General features: G+C 41.5%; 1 protein-coding gene across 7 annotated transcripts in view; it reads left to right on the top strand.

The window, feature by feature from the left end:
* HTR4 (5-hydroxytryptamine receptor 4) overlaps nt 1-17,587 on the top strand; it is a 155,075-nt gene that overhangs the window by 104,342 nt on the left and 33,146 nt on the right. For all 7 annotated transcript variants that reach the window (XM_053927201.2, XM_053927198.1, XM_071221807.1 and 4 more), the window contains one exon: nt 943-1,511. In XM_053927201.2, coding sequence (XP_053783176.1) covers nt 943-1,511 — 569 coding nt within the window. The remainder of the gene's footprint in view (nt 1-942; nt 1,512-17,587) is intronic.

Here is a 17,587-nt window from a genome sequence, read left to right as displayed (position 1 = left end):
GAAAAAATGTTACTGATATTGAAAAGGAAGAAATGAAATTGTCACTATTGATAAATCATGTGTGTGTATGGAGAAAATTCAAAACAATCTAGAGATGAAATATTAGTAACTAATTTAACAAAGTTGCTGGATACATAGCCAACATACAAAAAAAATTCACTGAATTTACAATCAGTGAGGATTAAGAATTTTAACATGGTACCATTTGCAAGAGAATGAAATCTCAAGTACTAGGAATAAATCTAACAAAATATGTGTAAGACATTTACACAAAAATATAAAATATTAGGGAAATAAATTTTAAAAGACTTCAGTAAAGGGCAAGGATTACCATGTTTGTGAACACGAAGACTTAACATTGTAGAGCCAACAGTTTTCCTCATTCTATCTTAACTCCAATCAAAATCTTAAAGGATTTTTTATAGCAATTAATAAGCTAATAGTCAACTTTATCTGAGAAATGCTGAGATTATAAGAATAGCCAGATAGCTATGAAGAAGATGAGTCACACTTCAAAGACATTTACTTCCAGGTACATTGTATGCAAGCAGACAGGCAGAGCTCCACCATTGGTTGGGTAGATAGAACGAAGAGTGATTTTGTCCCTATGTTATTTGTATTCTTCACTGGGACCTTCAGCCCCTTGTGGATAAACAAGCCCTCTGAGCCCTGGGATCTGGTCATACTCCTTTTCTACATCAAGGTTCTATCTAGGTGCTGTAGATGTAGATGTAAAAAAGGAAGCTCTGCTGATAAACCTTTTTCCTTCCCTTTTCCTTTTATTCTTTCTTCCCTTTCGTTCAATGTTTCCCTCCCTTCTTTCTACCTTCAATTTCCCCTTTTCTCTTCTTTTCTCTCCTATGATTTCCCTCCTTTCCCTCTTACTTTTTCCTCTTCACTTTTTTCTCCGCCTTCTCTCTCCCTCTCACCTCTACCTCTCAGATAGAAAAAAGAAAGTTCCACCACAGCTCCAACTCTACATACTGTATCTTCATGGTCAACAAGCCCTACGCCATCACCTGCTCTGTGGTGGCCTTCTACATCCCGTTTCTGCTCATGGTGCTGGCCTATTACCGCATCTATGTCACAGCCAAGGAGCACGCCCACCAGATCCAGATGTTACAGCGTGCTGGAGCACCCTCGGAGGGCAGGCCACAGCCGGCAGACCAGCACAGCACTCATCGCATGAGGACAGAGACCAAAGCAGCTAAGACCCTGTGCATCATCATGGGTTGCTTCTGCCTCTGCTGGGCCCCATTCTTTGTCACCAATATCGTGGATCCGTTCATAGACTACACTGTCCCTGGGCAGGTGTGGACTGCTTTCCTCTGGCTCGGCTACATCAATTCTGGATTGAACCCCTTTCTCTACGCCTTCTTGAATAAGTCTTTTCGACGTGCCTTTCTCATCATCCTCTGCTGTGATGATGAACGCTACCGAAGACCTTCCATTCTGGGCCAGACGGTCCCCTGTTCAACCACAACCATTAATGGGTCAACACATGTGCTAAGGTGAGTGCCTAGGGGCTTGGTGGATTTGGTTTATTGGCATGAGTCAGAAAACTGGGCAACTGTCCAGTTTTCTGTTTCCAGAGGGGTTATTCTTGAAAACAGGTGCAGTGTTTGCAAACATTAAAGAGACCCTACCATCTGGCCATGGAATAGTGTAGTGGGCAAGTGCTCAGGCCCTCGGGGAGACAGACCTATATTTAAATTCATTCTCCATAGTTCTGTGACCTTGGGCAAGTCATTTAACCACTGTGAGCCTTAATTTTTTTTTTTAATTGAGATTATAATTACGGTATCTACATTACAGGGATTTTGTGAGGATCAAATTAGCTAATGTATGTAGAGCACATGGTACAGAGCCTGCCATCTGGTAAGCTCTTAGTAAATACCATCTATTATTATTTTTAGGTGGTATAAAGGATAATGGTTAAAAGCATGGACTTTAAAGAAAACTAGACTTTATTTTGACTCTCAGTGCCATGACTAACCATTTGTATAATCTCTCATGCTTTTAATTTCTTCAACTATAGAAAAAATGGTAAAAATAATTATATCTCACTGGGCTTTTGTAACAATTACAGATTGTATTCGGGTCTGACACATTGTAAACACTGTTAATACTACTAATAATGTCATTAATATTAGTAGGTATAGGAGTGATAACACATTGCCTGATACGCAAAGTTGACCATAAAATAACATGAGAAACTAAAACAAATATAATGATACATATGCAACAATAATGCCACATCAGAAAGGATCTAATGAGGTATGGACAGTCTAGAATAGGGATGTGTGAATAAGAAAGAAGCTGATTTGGCTTCAGACAAATCAGAAGGCTTCACAGAATGACATTTTGTAGAAATTTGAGACTTGGAGGAGAAATCAAGGCAGGCTTTCCAGGAAGAGAGAATGAGATGAAGGAGGAAGTGGAATAACAAAGAATACAGAAAGGTCAAGCGGTTTACCCAAGGTCACCTCAGTTGGTGGAGGTGAGAGTGACTTTGGAGTTGAATGTTCAGTGATTAGTCATGATGCCTCTTTCCAGACCCTGAGAATTTTCTGGCTACCCCGGCCTGGAGTTGTTCTCAGCTGTGAAAAGCCATGTGTGATCAGTACATTCATCCTGTAGCTAAGATGAACTGCCAAGAGCATTTTTTTTTCTTTGTCCTGAGAGGCACAGGCATTTCTAAAGAATGGTTCCTTCTTTGAGACAAGCATTTAATTTTCCCGATGATGACAGTAGTCAGCTGTTTTGGCAGCCAAAAATGGGGGCATTTTTATTTGCATGTGGAGGAAAAGAAGAGGAGAAAACAGGGTTGCTATGAAATATAAACACCTTGCCTCAGAGGCTGCTCAGAAGCATGGATTCCATTCTCTGTGGGCAGACTCGTAGCTAAAGCCTAGGGTGGTGTTAAGACTCTGGCTGGTAGAAGGGCCTCCAAGGACACTCCTATAGGCTGACGTTCTCAGTAATTATGCCTTGGCAAGTGCCATGGAAAGGATCCAACTATAAAATAAAATATGTGTACAAGAACTTCTGTGCGGGTGCCAGATAGTTTCTAGCTATTTGAGCTAGCAGTTGCCGGAGCCCAGGCTGCCTACCCCTTACAAACAGAGGGCTCCCGAGCAGTGCGTTTGCTGAGCCAGTTGTTTAGAACTGGGTGGCCTTTCCCATGGAAACAGTCACGGAAGGGGTTTGGGAGTTTCTAGGGCAGCCCAGGAGACCCTGCTTTACTACTCTATGGTTTTATCCCTATGGCTTCTGGACGTCTGCCATGTGATTGTGAAGCACAGATAGCAGTTTAGAGGGGCTTTACAGATACACTCTCCATACTGCAGTCCCCGTGTGTCTTCACGGGGTCATGAAGAGTGCAGGAAGTTGGTCCGAGGAACTTTTCTGTGGGGGTGAGGAATCTTCTAAGAGTGGGGCAGCCTATCCAGAGAGAAGACTATCTGGAACTTGAATCAGCTAGGGTGTAACCCTTGCCTAAAACAGGAATCCTGCCTGTTGTATTCACTGCTACATACAATCAGTTGCCTGATGTATAGTAGGAACTTAAACTCTTGATGACTAAATTAACAGATCATACAATTAATTCCTCAGATCAACTGTATTAACACAATGTAAGAAAAATTTACATTTTTCTTTAAAAATCCCACAAGCAGGATATCACCAAATTCAGATGAATCCAAGGACCATAAAACCTAAACAATCAAAGGTAAAATCAGTTTTATACTGCTATTCCTACCCTTAGCCTTTATTTTGGGGGGCATTTAAATGCTTTAGACATTAGAATTCCTGTTGAACTTCTATAAGACCAAGTATTTCTTAATGGTAGAAACTATGACTTTTATTTATGTGCCATATAGTCTATTGTCTGCAAAACAGTGGATGATCAGATGATTAACACATTTTTGCTGATAAAATGTCTTCATGATTGTCTTTAGGCTAAAGGAAGATTAAAACACTCAAAATTGAAAAGTACCTGTTTTTTTATTTTTTATTTTTTCTGAGACTCTAAACAGTATAGAGGACTCAGTCTACAACCTGGAATCACATCAGGGAGAGCCAGGTTGGGGCAACACTCTGAAACTGTGGGGCCTATTCCTCTTAAGGGTTTTTGGAAGAGTGGAGTTTCACTCTTCCAACTTAAATTAAAAACAGGTCAATCTGGGCCTAGTGGTTTAGAATCATAGGTCTCCTGTGCTTGGTGCTATCCTTTGGCCCGTGGACTTAACAAAACATTTTTTCATTAAACAGCAAATGGGTAGTCAATGAAATAAAATATGCTTTTGCAAGACATTCTTCTTAGAGGACTTCAATCACTCAGATTGCACTAATGGACACAGTAGCAAAGATGTATGCTGTTGTGATCGGTTGTTTTCTATTGGACACATGTTCTCTTAGGGATATCCAACCCACAATCAAAATAGAAGTGAAGATACCATTTTCACTGGTTTGCTGGTGAAGAAGTTTGTCTTGACACATAGGTGGCATAGCCTTTTAAAAGTAGTTACCAAACACGAATTATTGTCATATAAATGTTTCTTAGGGCAGTTTTAATGTGCATGCACACGTGTGTTGAAAGAGACAGAATGCCAGCATGTGGACAGTGGGTCCCAAGAGGTTCATCATGTGTGTGAACTGATCCGTAGTGAATTTGGAGCCAGCTTCTCTCTCCTTGTCACATCCTTAACTTGGTCCCTTGGTGGTTTGCCTCACCCAGTATCTCCTTAGTCACATGGGAGTCACTTCTCCTGCTCTAGGAAATGCACATGAAATGTAATGGCAGAGAAGAGAGGAAAGAACCTAGTGAGAAACATTGGCTGCTTTTCTGATGGAGTCAAGAATAAAATGAGGATATCTTGTCGCTTATACTGTTCAATATTGTACATGCAAAATTCAAATGACAAAAAAGACATATGAGGTATAAAAACTGGGGGGAAATAGTAAATTTGCCATTATTTAAAAACAATATAGTCAGGAAAATCCTCTGTAAACTGGGGAAACTGAGACATTTCACAAGGAAGCCCAGACATCATTAGATACTACATTCCTATGTACTAGAATTAACCAATTAGAATGGGAATTAGGAAGAACACTACCATCCACAGAAGCAATAAAATTACTTTAAAAATGTAAAAGAAAAATGTAAGACATTTATTGAAAGAGACTTTAAAACTTCCCTGAAGGAGAAGAGCAAGGGTTTACTTAAGGGTTCACTGTGAACCCAGATGAGATAGCTAAAAATTCCAAATTTTCTTCTGAAGTTACAGGAAACTCATCTGAAGTCCAGGTGTGCAGCACCTGGGACTTGATTTATTAGAATCTGAGGTTTGATTCACAGTAACCATGTACTGAGCATCTAACATGCTAGGCACTGTGTGTAAGCTGGTAAAATGAGAGTTGGTGCCTCTCTGAACTCCAGCCGAGGAAAGATACTCATAAGCAGATATTCACAGTACAGTGGATGTCACTGGAGTTGTGCACAGGTTTACCAAAGAGATTGCTACCCAACCAACAGTTTCTTTGTCATCACTGATGATGGTCATCCAATCTCTACTCCTGGTCGTGCAGTGAGTGAATCTTACCACTGGATGAGTCTGTTTAATGGTTGGGCAGCTTTAGAGACTAAGAGACTTCCTTATGTTGAGTTGAAGTCTCCATTGCTATGACTTCTTCTGACCAGCAAGAGAAAGCCAAGCTATATCTTTTTTATTGAAGTGGCCCTTTCTGTATATTTTAGTTATATGTCCCTTCTGAGGCTTTTCTTTTACAGTTGGAGTGTCCCAATTTCTTCCATTACTCTCCATGCAATATTGTTGAAGGTTTGGAGAACATAATCATGTCTCCTTCCTTGTAGCCTTTGTTTTTATTTTTCTTGATCATTTTTCTTTAAAGTATGGTCAGCAGACCACTCAAGTTAGAATCACCTGGGAATTTAGTAAAAACAGAGAAGCCTGGGTCATGTTCACTGAATTGGGGCAAATTAGGGAAAATGACATTGTTGCCACGTGACTCTTCTGCGTAGTGTCTTTGAGAACCACAGTTGTAGACTTTCACAAATTGGAACAGTCCAGTGTTTGCTAGCACTGATTGTGCATCAACGTTAAGATATATTATAATTCTTGATTCTTTTAAATTTTTTAATTGATTTGAGAGAGAGAAAGAGGGAGAGGATAGGAAGGAAGGAGAGTGAGAAGGAAGGGAGGCAGAGAGAGGGAGAGAGAGAGAGAAAGACCACTTTCGTGTTCCACTGACCTATACATTCATTGGTTGCTGCTTATATGTGCCCTGACTGGAGATTGAACCCACAACCTTGGCTTATCAGGACCACATTCTTACCTACTGAGCTCCCCCGCCAGGGCAATTCTTAGATTCTTTTAGACTCTCTTAAAGGTAATGATTTTATTTGATGTTAACAAGTAAAACATGGGAGACATTTCCTTTAGAAGCTTGCCTTGGCTCAGTCGTTCTTCAAGCCAAGTGACTCTCCTCATTTGGGAGGCATAGTGCGACCATGTAGACTATGACCACATAGTCACATGGGTGACAGGTGACAGGAACAAGACATATTGATTTCATTCTGGCGTTCTTTGTTTATTGGATAAATGCCAGTCTTGTTCACTGCTGTGTTCTCAGAGCCTAGTAAAGTACCAGGAACATTGGGAGGCTTGACAAGGGGATGGAGGAATGATTCTGTCCCTTCTCTCCTGACCTAGGTTTTCATCTGTTTAACTGTCTCCATGAACATTTGCCCAGATGATCCGAGGCAGAATAGGGACTAGTGTGCTGACAGTAACCTTAGAACTGAGATTTTCTCCACATGAAATCTGCTGAGGATTCCAGTTTTGGCTTTTTGGATAAATAATCCCCATCCTGCCTATCTCTCTATCTCATTGTAAAAATCAAAGGAGATAATGGATATGAAGTTGTTCTGCTAACCGCAAAGTTCTGTCCTCATGAGAGAGAGAATTATGTCGCAAAATATTTATAACTTAGGTAACACAAGCAGAGACTGGATGCCAACTTTAGCTTTGGGGATGCATTTCCCTCATGCCAGCCTTAGGTCTCTTCCCTGGTTCCCCAAGTTTAGACCCTGCTCAAATCTAGGACACTCACCCAATTCCTGAGAAGGCTGGGAACTTATGTAAGCACTTCCCAAAGAACTTGTTGTCTGTCTCACTTGGCTCTTGGCTGCTGTCCTCCATTACCCACCTGACAAACAGGTTTTCCATTGACTTGGAGACCCCTAGAGCACTGCTATCCAATAGGATAACCACTAACTACATTCCAAGTGCTCACTAGCCACATATGAGTGGCCACTGGATTAGAGAGCACAAATGTGGAATATTTCCATCATTATAAAAAGTTCTATTTGACGAAACAGCTCTAGAGCTATCTGAGCCTTCTTTTGAAAGAAGGCAATATGTGCTTTTCCTCAGGCTTACTAACTCTTCTCAGCCAAAGCTCAATAATAAATGAACCGATTCTAATGGATATGCTATGTAAGAAAGTCTTTGATGTTTCTGTGCATGAGATTAGTATACGGAATCAGTAGAGGAGGAAATATGAGGATAGAGAAAATTGAAAGTGAGAAAGAGGCAAAGAGAATGACGTTTTCACAACAAAACCAAACCAAACAAAACAAAACAAAAAAAACAGAACAAACAGTTCTGGATTGTTGCCCCTGTTTTTCCCTTTATGTAGCAATGATCAGAATTTATGATTGTATTTATTTTTTTCTTGTTTTTTATCTGTCTCCCCAGTCAGACTGTGAATAATAAGTACTGGTAACGTGTTCATTTCATTCCCAAAAGTTTCCCCAGGATGTAGCACGTTGCTCTATTAATATGTTCGTTGAATGAATGAGTAGATGCTTCTACCAGACCTTATTGTTCACCTGGACTGTGTGTACTCAAATAAGTTTTCATCACTTTTAAAAATATATTCATTCCATAACTGGAATAGTCCTTTTTTTCCACTGTGACACCGCTTGCCAACTTCTAATCCCAACAGCCTTTTAAATAAAATTCCCCTTTTAAATAAAAATGTTCACACTGTGGATTGGAAGATACCCATGGATGAGGAAATAATTTAGGTTTTTTTTTACTTTGGATCCTGAGAGGATTCTGCTAATGTTGGAAATTTGTTTGACATTTAAAAGACATTTTTTGGCCTTTACCTTGAACTCTGGAGGTTACAGTTGGATTCAACATTTACCTCATTGTCTTGAGCCAAAGCAGACTTAATCTAGGTGAATCAAAGATAGATGAGAATGACCTTGACCTATCGCTCCCAAACTCCTCCAGGGCTGGCGACAATTTGCAGGCCCAAAGCAAAATGAAAATGCAGGGCCTTATTTGTTCAAAGGGCAGGAAAAAAATTGCCATTAATGTAATAAAATGTAAAGTATTTTTCTTTCATTGGCAGTCTTTCTCTCAGCCTGTCATGCTGACTTTATTTTCTCTAGTAGAAAAATAAAATACCATTTTAAATTCTTAGCATAAAATGTATCATTCATCTTTATATTGTGCAATGTCAGTTTCAAATGCAAACATCAGAATATTAGACTTTATGTGGAATCACCAAAATTCCGCAAGTTACATAAACTGTATTTTGTAGTTGAGACATGCTTATGTGTTTTGTTTTCATCACACAGTGCAAAAAACTAACGCAATTTTTTTGTTTAACTTCTTGATAGACACGCATCCAACTACCTTAAGATTGTGGATAAGTACAGAAGGACTTAAAGTGAAAGGAACCATGGTTTGCTCCTTTATCCTTGCTTTCTGTGTCGGTGTTTTCAGCATAAGTGCTTGGCTAATACAGGGAAGGAGCACAAGTGAGGGAAGACTTGATAGGACCCCTTAGTGGCTCCCATTTCTTAGAACAGCATTGCTTTCTTTTTACATTTGGCAAGTCCTGGTTCAAATGGAAAATGTGGCCTCTCAGGACTGTCAGCATTCCCAGTTACTAAGTCACAGATGTGTTGATATGCAATGTGAGCACACAATTCTGGTGGAGCCCTGGTATTCAGCAAGACTCAAAGTGATTACAAGGTAAACATGTTATAGAAGCTGCCGACAGAGAGCTGATGGAAAAAAGGAAAACTTTTCATAGGTATAATACATTTACTTTGTATGTAAGTCTTGCTAAACTCTTTCTGTGTGGTGAGTCTACCAGAATTCTGGGCTCCTGGGGCCTCACAAACACGATGGGGCAACAAGGAACTACAGGCATGCACGTACTGGGTCACCTCTGCTCACATGCACTCTCCATGGTCCCTTCAGACTTCATGAGTTCAAAGATAAAGTTATGAAGAATTTCAAGAGAGCAATGAGCAGAGCATTAAACCAGGCTGTGGGGTCCTGTATAATTGCACTGGTCACACACCCATGAAGCCGGTTCTGTTTCCTGTCGTGCCCCAATCCCAACCTGAGGCAGCCTCCCAGAAAACCTTGTTCTTGCTGAGATCACACTAGGAATATAGTGGGAATAACAACATCAGGAGAGCTCTGCATGCCTCAGCTAATATTCAGGATTAGAGAAGTTTGTATTTGAAGCATGTACCTGCAAAAGTTTGGTAATCCAGTGGTTTAAGCTGCTTTCCAGGGTGCCCACTTCTTGGCTAAAGTGCTGAGGCCTAAACACTATCCCCTGTACTGAGACATGTTGTCAAGATAAGTTCTTGCCCTGGCTGATGTGGCTCCATTGGCTGGGCATCATCCCACAAACCAAAGGGTCGTGGATTCATTTCCAGTCCAGGCACATGCCTAGGGTGTGGGTTCTGTCCCCGGTTGTGGTGCCTGTGAAAGGCAACCAATCAATGCTTCTCTCTCATATCAATGTTTCTATCCTTCTCTTTCTCCCTCCCTTCCCCTCTTTTTAAAATCAATAAACATGTCCTCAAGTGAAGATAAAAAAATAAAAAGAAAAATGAAAAGTTGCTGTCTCTGATTTAGGAAAGGTGAAATTTGGTGTGTTATCAGAGGAACATCCTGCCCCATGTAGCCTAATGGCTGTAGGTGCTAGAGTCTGGTGCACCTGGGTTTCCATCCTAAGATCTGTCCTTTGCTGTTGATACAACCTTTAGCTTATGCCCAAACATCTCTGGGTCTCTGTTTCCTCATCTGTAAAATAGCAATAATAGTAAAACCTGTCTCCAAGGGGTTTTGGTAAAGTTAAATATGACACAACATGTGTGTAGAGCTGAGCCCAGCGCCTGTTATCCAGAAAGCTCTCAATGAATGAAAGCTGCTATCATTGCTGTTATTGTAATTGTATATATAGCATTGTTCCTATCTCGGTCAAACAACCTTCTCCAGTTATTTACTCGGCTTCCTGATAAGCATTTTTAAAAAAATGAGTCAGTAGAAGTCTCAGTGTTCTACTTACAGCGCCTTAAAGAATGACTAGCTTCTTCTCCCAGAAGAAAAGCCAGAAATGAACTAAATTAATCACACTGTGTATAAATAATTGTTTAAACAACATGAGACAACACTTGTTTCCTGGGTACATCATGCCCTGTGCTGAACAGTTGAGTTGAGACTGTTATTTTGAATATGCCTTCTGGCTTTTAAGTTACCTGTAGGCATTTCTTTGACCCAGCATAAAACATGCGAACTGTGTCCAACAAGTTGGGTCTTTTCTGTGTGTAATTTCCCCCCTTTGGTTCTTCAAGGGCACCTGTTACTAGGGTGTTAGGGTTCTATGTAGCAGCCCTCTGAGACTGGTGCCCACAGGAGGGAGGGACTGTGCGTGGCACTCCGTAGGGCAAGCCTGCAAACAACACTCAGCTCAGAGATGCCCAAGGTGGTTTATCTGAGGTCCGGAATGGAGACAGTGTAGTGTGGTGCTCTGACCCTTGACCTTGGCTGCACACTAGAGTCACCTGGGAGCTCTTATGAAACACCTGAGCCTGGGTTCCACTTGTAGAGATTCTATTCTAATTGCTCCAGGTGGGCACCCAAAATGCATATGTTTTAGGAGCTCTGACGAGCAGCTGGATTGGGAGTGACTGGGGCTGTGGAAAGAGCAGGAAGCTTCTCTTCTCATCTCTTACCAGCCACCAAGCAGTCATTGTCTCTCTCTGCACCAATAAAGTGAGGGAGTTCAAATAGAAAGTACTTCAAGTTTAGGCCTAGCTCCATGGGAGCTAGGCCTAAACAAACAACTGAGATAGTGTGTATTTAAACCAGTAGGTTTTTTCTTCTCTCTCTCTCCCTCTCTTTTTTAAAAGCGATTTATTTCCAAAATCACTCAGCATTTAAAATTTTTTTTAAATTTATTTTTCAATAACAGTTGGCATACAGTATTATATTCGTTTCAGGTGTACAACATAGTGATTACACATTTATATACTTTATGAACTAATAAATCTATTACCTACCCATCTGACACTATGTATAGTTTTATAATATTATTGAGTGTATGGGGATTAAAAACATAGGGGTTTTTTTAATTGGGGGCTGTTTTATTTGCCAGGGCACATTTTGCAATGTCTGGAGGCATTTTTGGTTGTCACAACTGGTGGGTGCTACCAGCAGCCAGTGATAGAGGTCAGGGATGCTGCCGAAATCTGACAGTTGCACGTACAGTGCCACCACCACCCCCAACAAAATAGTGCTGAGGTTGAAGAACCCTGCTTCAAACTAATCCTCTGGGCTTTGCAACAAAGAACCTCCTCGCCTCTTCACACAATGCCAGGAGGTGTAAATGTTTTTATCTGCCCACTCCAGGGCAGCCCCTGCACCACATGGCCCCTCTCAGTCTACATCCATTCCCAAAACAAGATAAGTGGAGGGGGGGACCCTCTAGAAGGCGATTGGTGGAGTTTCTGGGAGGAAAGGCCCCCAGTGTCTGTGGCTATAGTGCCCGTAACCTTGCAGATAAGCCCTTCCCACAAGGCAGGCTCTATGAGCTTGTTTTCTCACAGCGTGTACTTGGCAGGGACACAGCCCTCCCGATTTAGTCAGAGCAGCTGTTCAGGAAGGAATTGCCTCCAAAGCACACTCAGAGCCACCAGAAAACCACTCCCCCGTGTAACCGAGGGCTCAGTCCGCGGTAGTCCGCAGGGGAACTGCGTGGGTCCTTGGCCCAGAGCAGGTGCGGGCCAACAACTCTGTGTTCAGAAGAGGGTCAACACCATGGTTTTCTTGGTGAGATTCATGACATATGAAGAACAATGTAAGGAAATTAAAGCTTAAAGAAGATCCAGGTCATTAGCACTGCTTTTATACACATCTAAGGGTGTTACGGGAAAGAGGGACCCAACTTGTTCTGCATGGTCTCAAGAAAGAGAAGTAGGATCAGAGGATAGAAGTTTTAAGAATACGTATTTTAGTGCACAATGGAATACATACTCACATTCTAGTATACAATATGAATTTTAGCACACAACTGTCTTACCAGGGAATTTTTAATAAAGGAGACGAAGAAAGTTGGAAGACCACCTGTCACTTAGACGTGTTGACTGACTGTTCAGTCACTGCAGTCATTGACGGATCATTAGTCAGCATTGCTGAGGAAGGGCTGGGAGGATGAGGATGTTCTCAGACCCTCCCTTTGTGATTGTGTGAGTGGCAGAACCATGGGAGTCCTTCCACAGTGCAGATAAACATGAGGGAGAGCAGCACCTGCTTCAGCCTGCAAAACATTTTGTTCAGTGTTCTGGCTAAAAGCATAGCACTGGGTGTTTGATGGACTTCAGTTTGACTTCAGGTCCTGCCACTTTGAAGCTGTGTGATCCCGGGCAAGTTAGCTGACCTCTCTGTGCCTCAGTTTCTTCCTGTGCCAAATGGAAGCAAAGGTGTTCTTGCCTCATGAGACTATTTGAGGGTTGTGTGAGATACTGTACATACAGAGCGTGGGACATGTAAGTTACTGATAAATTGTGTTCTCATCATCCTCCTTCTGGGCAAAATCTCAGGAACACCAGTTAATAGGGGAGGCTCCTATTTCTGGAACTCTGGTTTATTGTCGGAACATGGCCTAAAGGGAAATGGTTTGGTGTCAAAATCCCTATATAATATCTTCCTGATAAGGGACAAGATAGTTCCTGAGCAGTAAGTTAATAAGGAGAAGGGATAGTTCAATTGCAGGGATGGAGGAACTCAGGAGAAGGAGTAATGCAGAAAGGCCTGGCTGCTGTCTTACTAAAAATGCTGGGAAATCATCTTCGACCCCTGAGTGAGGAAACCCAATGAATGGCTTCTGGTTATGTAAACAAACCAACTGAGTGGGCTCTTTTCGCCCCAAGAGCTAAGAACTTAGTTTTCACAAAATGAGTACAGAACTGTCTTTTCTCATTTCCATGCCTATTGCAGGTTATTTTTAACAAGATTCTTAGAAATATTTCACAGTTAGAATTGTTCTTGGAGAGCATTATATTCTTTAAGAAATGGGTGAATCTATATTTTGATAAATTTAACAAATATGCAGGGTGGGCAAAAGTAGGTTTACCATTGTGTACACAGAACACAGAGTTTATTCTTGTGTTATTATTTATTAATTGTATTATTTTCCATATACTATAGGACAACTATAAACCTACTTTTGTTCCACCCTGTATTTAGTTCCTGCTTATGTTCCTTTTATCTTTTTAAGACTTTTATTTCCTTTGCTGGCTGGTATAATGAAATTTCCCCCACTGTTTATGCATTAGCATTGCTTGCTTTAAGTTTCTGAGTTTGGGGAAAGGAGTATGTGTGTGAACACATGCATATACATACACACATACACACATATGTACATATATATGTGATTGTCAAGTAAAATAATTAATTGCTTTAGGAATAATTTGGCTTTGGTTTTCTGGCCCAGACATCACCATCTTCACCTTCACCTTCACCGTCATCATCTTAGAATCTACCATTTACTGAGCACTGATTTGTACACCAGGTATGGATCTCAGAGCATTACATACAACGTTGCACTGAATCCTTCATAGACTCTATGGAGCAGGTATTATTATTCCCATTTTACCAGTAAGGAAACTGAGACTGAGAGAGACTAAATAACTTGGGCAGTGTTCTACAGTAGTGAATGGTAGGACCAGGATTCTAATAAATGTCCGTCTGAGGTCAAAGACCTTGCTGTTAACTATGAAACAACACCCCTTGCTAGTTAACAGAAAACTTTTTTTTTCAATTTTTAAATTATTTTATTGTTGTTCAATTATAGTTGCCTGCATTTTCTCCCCACCTCTCTACCCCACCCCAGCCAAACCCACCTCCCTCCCCTGCTTCCACCCTCCCCCTTGATTTTGTCCATGTGTCCTTTATAGTAGTTCCTGTAATCCCCTCCCCTCACTGTCCCCTCCCCACTCCCCCCTGCCCATTGTTAGATTGTTCTTAACTTTAATGTCTCTGGTTATATTTTGTTTGCTTTTTTCTTCTGTTGATTATGTTCCAGTTAAAGGTGAGATCATATGGTATTTGTCCCTCACCGCCTGGCTTATTTCACATAGCATAATGCTCTCCAGTTCCATCCATGTTGTTGCAAAGGGTATAAGCTCCTTTTCTCTCTGCTGCATAGAATTCCATTGTGTAAATGTACCATAGTGTTTTGATCCACTTATTTGCTGATGGGCACTTAGGTTGCTTGCAGTACTTGGCTATTGTAAATTGTGCTGCTGTGAACATTGGGGTGCATAGGTTCTTTTGGATTGGTGATTCAGGGCTCTTAGGGTATAATCCCAGCAGCGGAATTGCTGGGTCAAAGAGCAGTTCCATTTTTAGTTTTCTGAGGAAATTCCATACTGTTTTCCACAGTGGCCGTACCAGTCTGCATTCCCACCAACAGTGCACTAGGGTTCCCTTTTCTCCGCATCCTCTCCAACATTTGTTTGTGGATTTGTTTATGTTGGCCACTCTGACTGGTGTGAGATGGTACGTCATTGTGGTTTTAATTTGCATCTCCTGTAAAGCAAGAGGCATAAAGGAAAGAATAAACAATGGGACCTCATCAAAATAAAAAGCTTCTGCATGGCTAAAGAAAACAGCATTAAAATGAAAAGAGAACCAACAGTATGGGAAAACATATTTGTCAATGATACCTCAGACAAGGGTCTGATCTCCAAAATATAGAAAGAACTCACACGACTGCACTCCAGGAAGACAAACAACCCAATTAAAAAATGGGCAAAGGACTTGAACAGACACTTCTCCGAGGAAGACATACAGAGGGCAGACATATGAAAAATTGCTCGACAGAAAACTCTTGAAAGGATACAGAACATTCGATTCTCGGGCACAGGAAGGGCTTCAGGAGTGATCTGGTCAAATATCCCAACCAATGCCATTATCTCTTCTACAACTTACCTGGTAGGCAGCTGTGTATCTCTTTTCCCAAAGAAGGGTAGCTCATCATTATTACCCAAGGCAAGACATTCTTTTGCTTGAATAGCCAGAGTTGTTGCAAAGTTTGGTCAGATTTTACTTCCCTGCATCTTAGCCTCATTAAAGGTCAGTGTTATAGCTAGAGGCGATAACAGAGCTCAAGCAGGCCAGTGGTTTTTAAACATTTTTTTTCTGGTGTGGAAATCTTCTGTTACAATAGACTTTTCCTTGGAACTGTGAACAATAAAACTACCAGTGTGCTGATCAAAACAAATGTTCATATAGAGGGGTGTGTGCACAGAATCACAACCACTGGCCCCATCCCGCCAATGTTTCGTATAGCTCTTCCAGGAAGTCATTTGTTCAAGTCTTGTTTAGAATAACCTGAATAGACTGCTGAGTGCAATATGTTACAGACAAGAAAACTGAGCCCCAAAGACTCAAGATCTTTCTGGTATATCAGCAAAAGAACAAAGATCAGAATCCAAGTCTCAGAATTTCTAGACCCAGCCTAACTTATTCATTCATCGATTAGCTTTTGATGACATGCTGAATATGGTGTCCAGGCCCTGTTCTAGGCAGTGAAGATATAGCAGGGCCCTAGACAGGCAAGATTCCTACCATGAAAGAGTTCACAGTTGAGATTTTACCATGTCACTTATTTCTGATGGTTCAAGACCTGCTTTTGGATCCTCCCGCACCCTCACACACATACACTCAGACCGTCCTGGACAACTTCTGCATTCAGCCCAGTTCATCCACGGCTTCCCGAAAGACTGGGCTCTAGGATTGTACTCAGTGCTGTTCCCGTGCTTGGTGATTGTCAGGTGACCTCTCCTTGACGGGCTTGCAAATTACAATTCTTTTTCTACCTCTGATTTTCTTTGGGGACTAGGTGTATAATATAGCCATGGAGAGAGAAGCTATTTTTCATGTATCATTCAAGAGCATGGAAAGGTCATTTGGGCACATAAGACTTTAAACTGTAAATGCTACCTAGAACGAGTTGAAATAAAATAACCTCGAGCAACATAGCGTGACTTGCGGTGGGGAGATAGTGAAGGGCGTGTGAAGTCTTCTTGCTTGACCCAATCTGGTTTTCCAGTTCCTTTCCTTCAACACTCCCCCAACCTGGCTCCCTAGGTAATACACATGCAAGATTGATCAATTTTTCTCAAGTAACTAGTGAATTCTCTTGCCTCAGGATTATTGTTTCTGCTGCTTCAAATGTTCTCTCTGACTGTCCTGCCTGGCCCGAGCCTACTCACTCCTCCAGGCATGGTTTCAGTACAAGCACTCTAAACGTTCCCGCCCCCACCCCCTTAATCTTGGAGTAATAACAACCACCTCCTCCTTTAGACTCTCTTACCACCTGCTTCTCCTTCTCTTGGAAGATCAGCTCATTCTGTGGGATCTTAAGGACTTTTACACACCTGACACACTCTCCTCCCATCTAGGCAGCTTCTTAAAAGCAGAACTGGCTTCTACTTGCTGAGTGCAGGAGTCCAGGGTGCCTGTTTGGGGAAGGTGCCCACTCTGTGGTACTGATGCAGTGAGACTCTGAGTTGGACAGCCTGGTTCAGACCATGGCTCGACCTCTCCCTAGATGTTGGGCCTGGGCATACTGAGCCCCATTCCATTTAACTAGAGCCTGCAAATAATAAACCTATGGTATAGGACTGTTGTGAAAATCCTATGAGATAAGCCAAACACTCAGTAAATGTTGGCTGTTTTTATTACAGATCCATGCCTTTAAGGCATTTTCTCTTAGATATTAAATTTTAGGTTCTGTCATAATAGAAATACTTCGTGGAGAAAAAGCAGGCAGACTGATACCCCAAGACTCCAAGTTCCAATCTTTTGTCATTTAGGAATTGTGGTAAGCAATGGGAAAAAATCTCACAAGGAGATTGGCTTGACCTTAGTTTTATGTGCATGTGGAGCAGCAGGGAAGCAGGTGCACTGGGATTAGAATAAGCCATACCCACTGGTTTGATCTTGTACTTTGGTTTAGTTTAAATATGGACATAGCTAAGGCTCATGATGGAATTAAAGAGCCCTGGGAATACCTTTTGTCCTGGGGCCACAAGGTTAGGCATTTTAAACTGTACAGACACAGCTTTGGGTGGTCCTTTCTGCAAGTAGCACAAAATAGCAGAAAGAGCTCTGGCCTACGATCTCAGAGCTTCCACCCAGTGCACGCATTGCTTTCTGTGCTTGCCGAGGCATCATGC

The sequence above is a fragment of the Desmodus rotundus genome, chromosome 6, assembly GCF_022682495.2.
Source record: "Desmodus rotundus isolate HL8 chromosome 6, HLdesRot8A.1, whole genome shotgun sequence".
NCBI lineage: Eukaryota > Metazoa > Chordata > Mammalia > Chiroptera > Phyllostomidae > Desmodus > Desmodus rotundus.
Note: the sequence above shows the minus strand (reverse complement) of the source record. Positions and strands in the feature narration are given on the sequence as shown.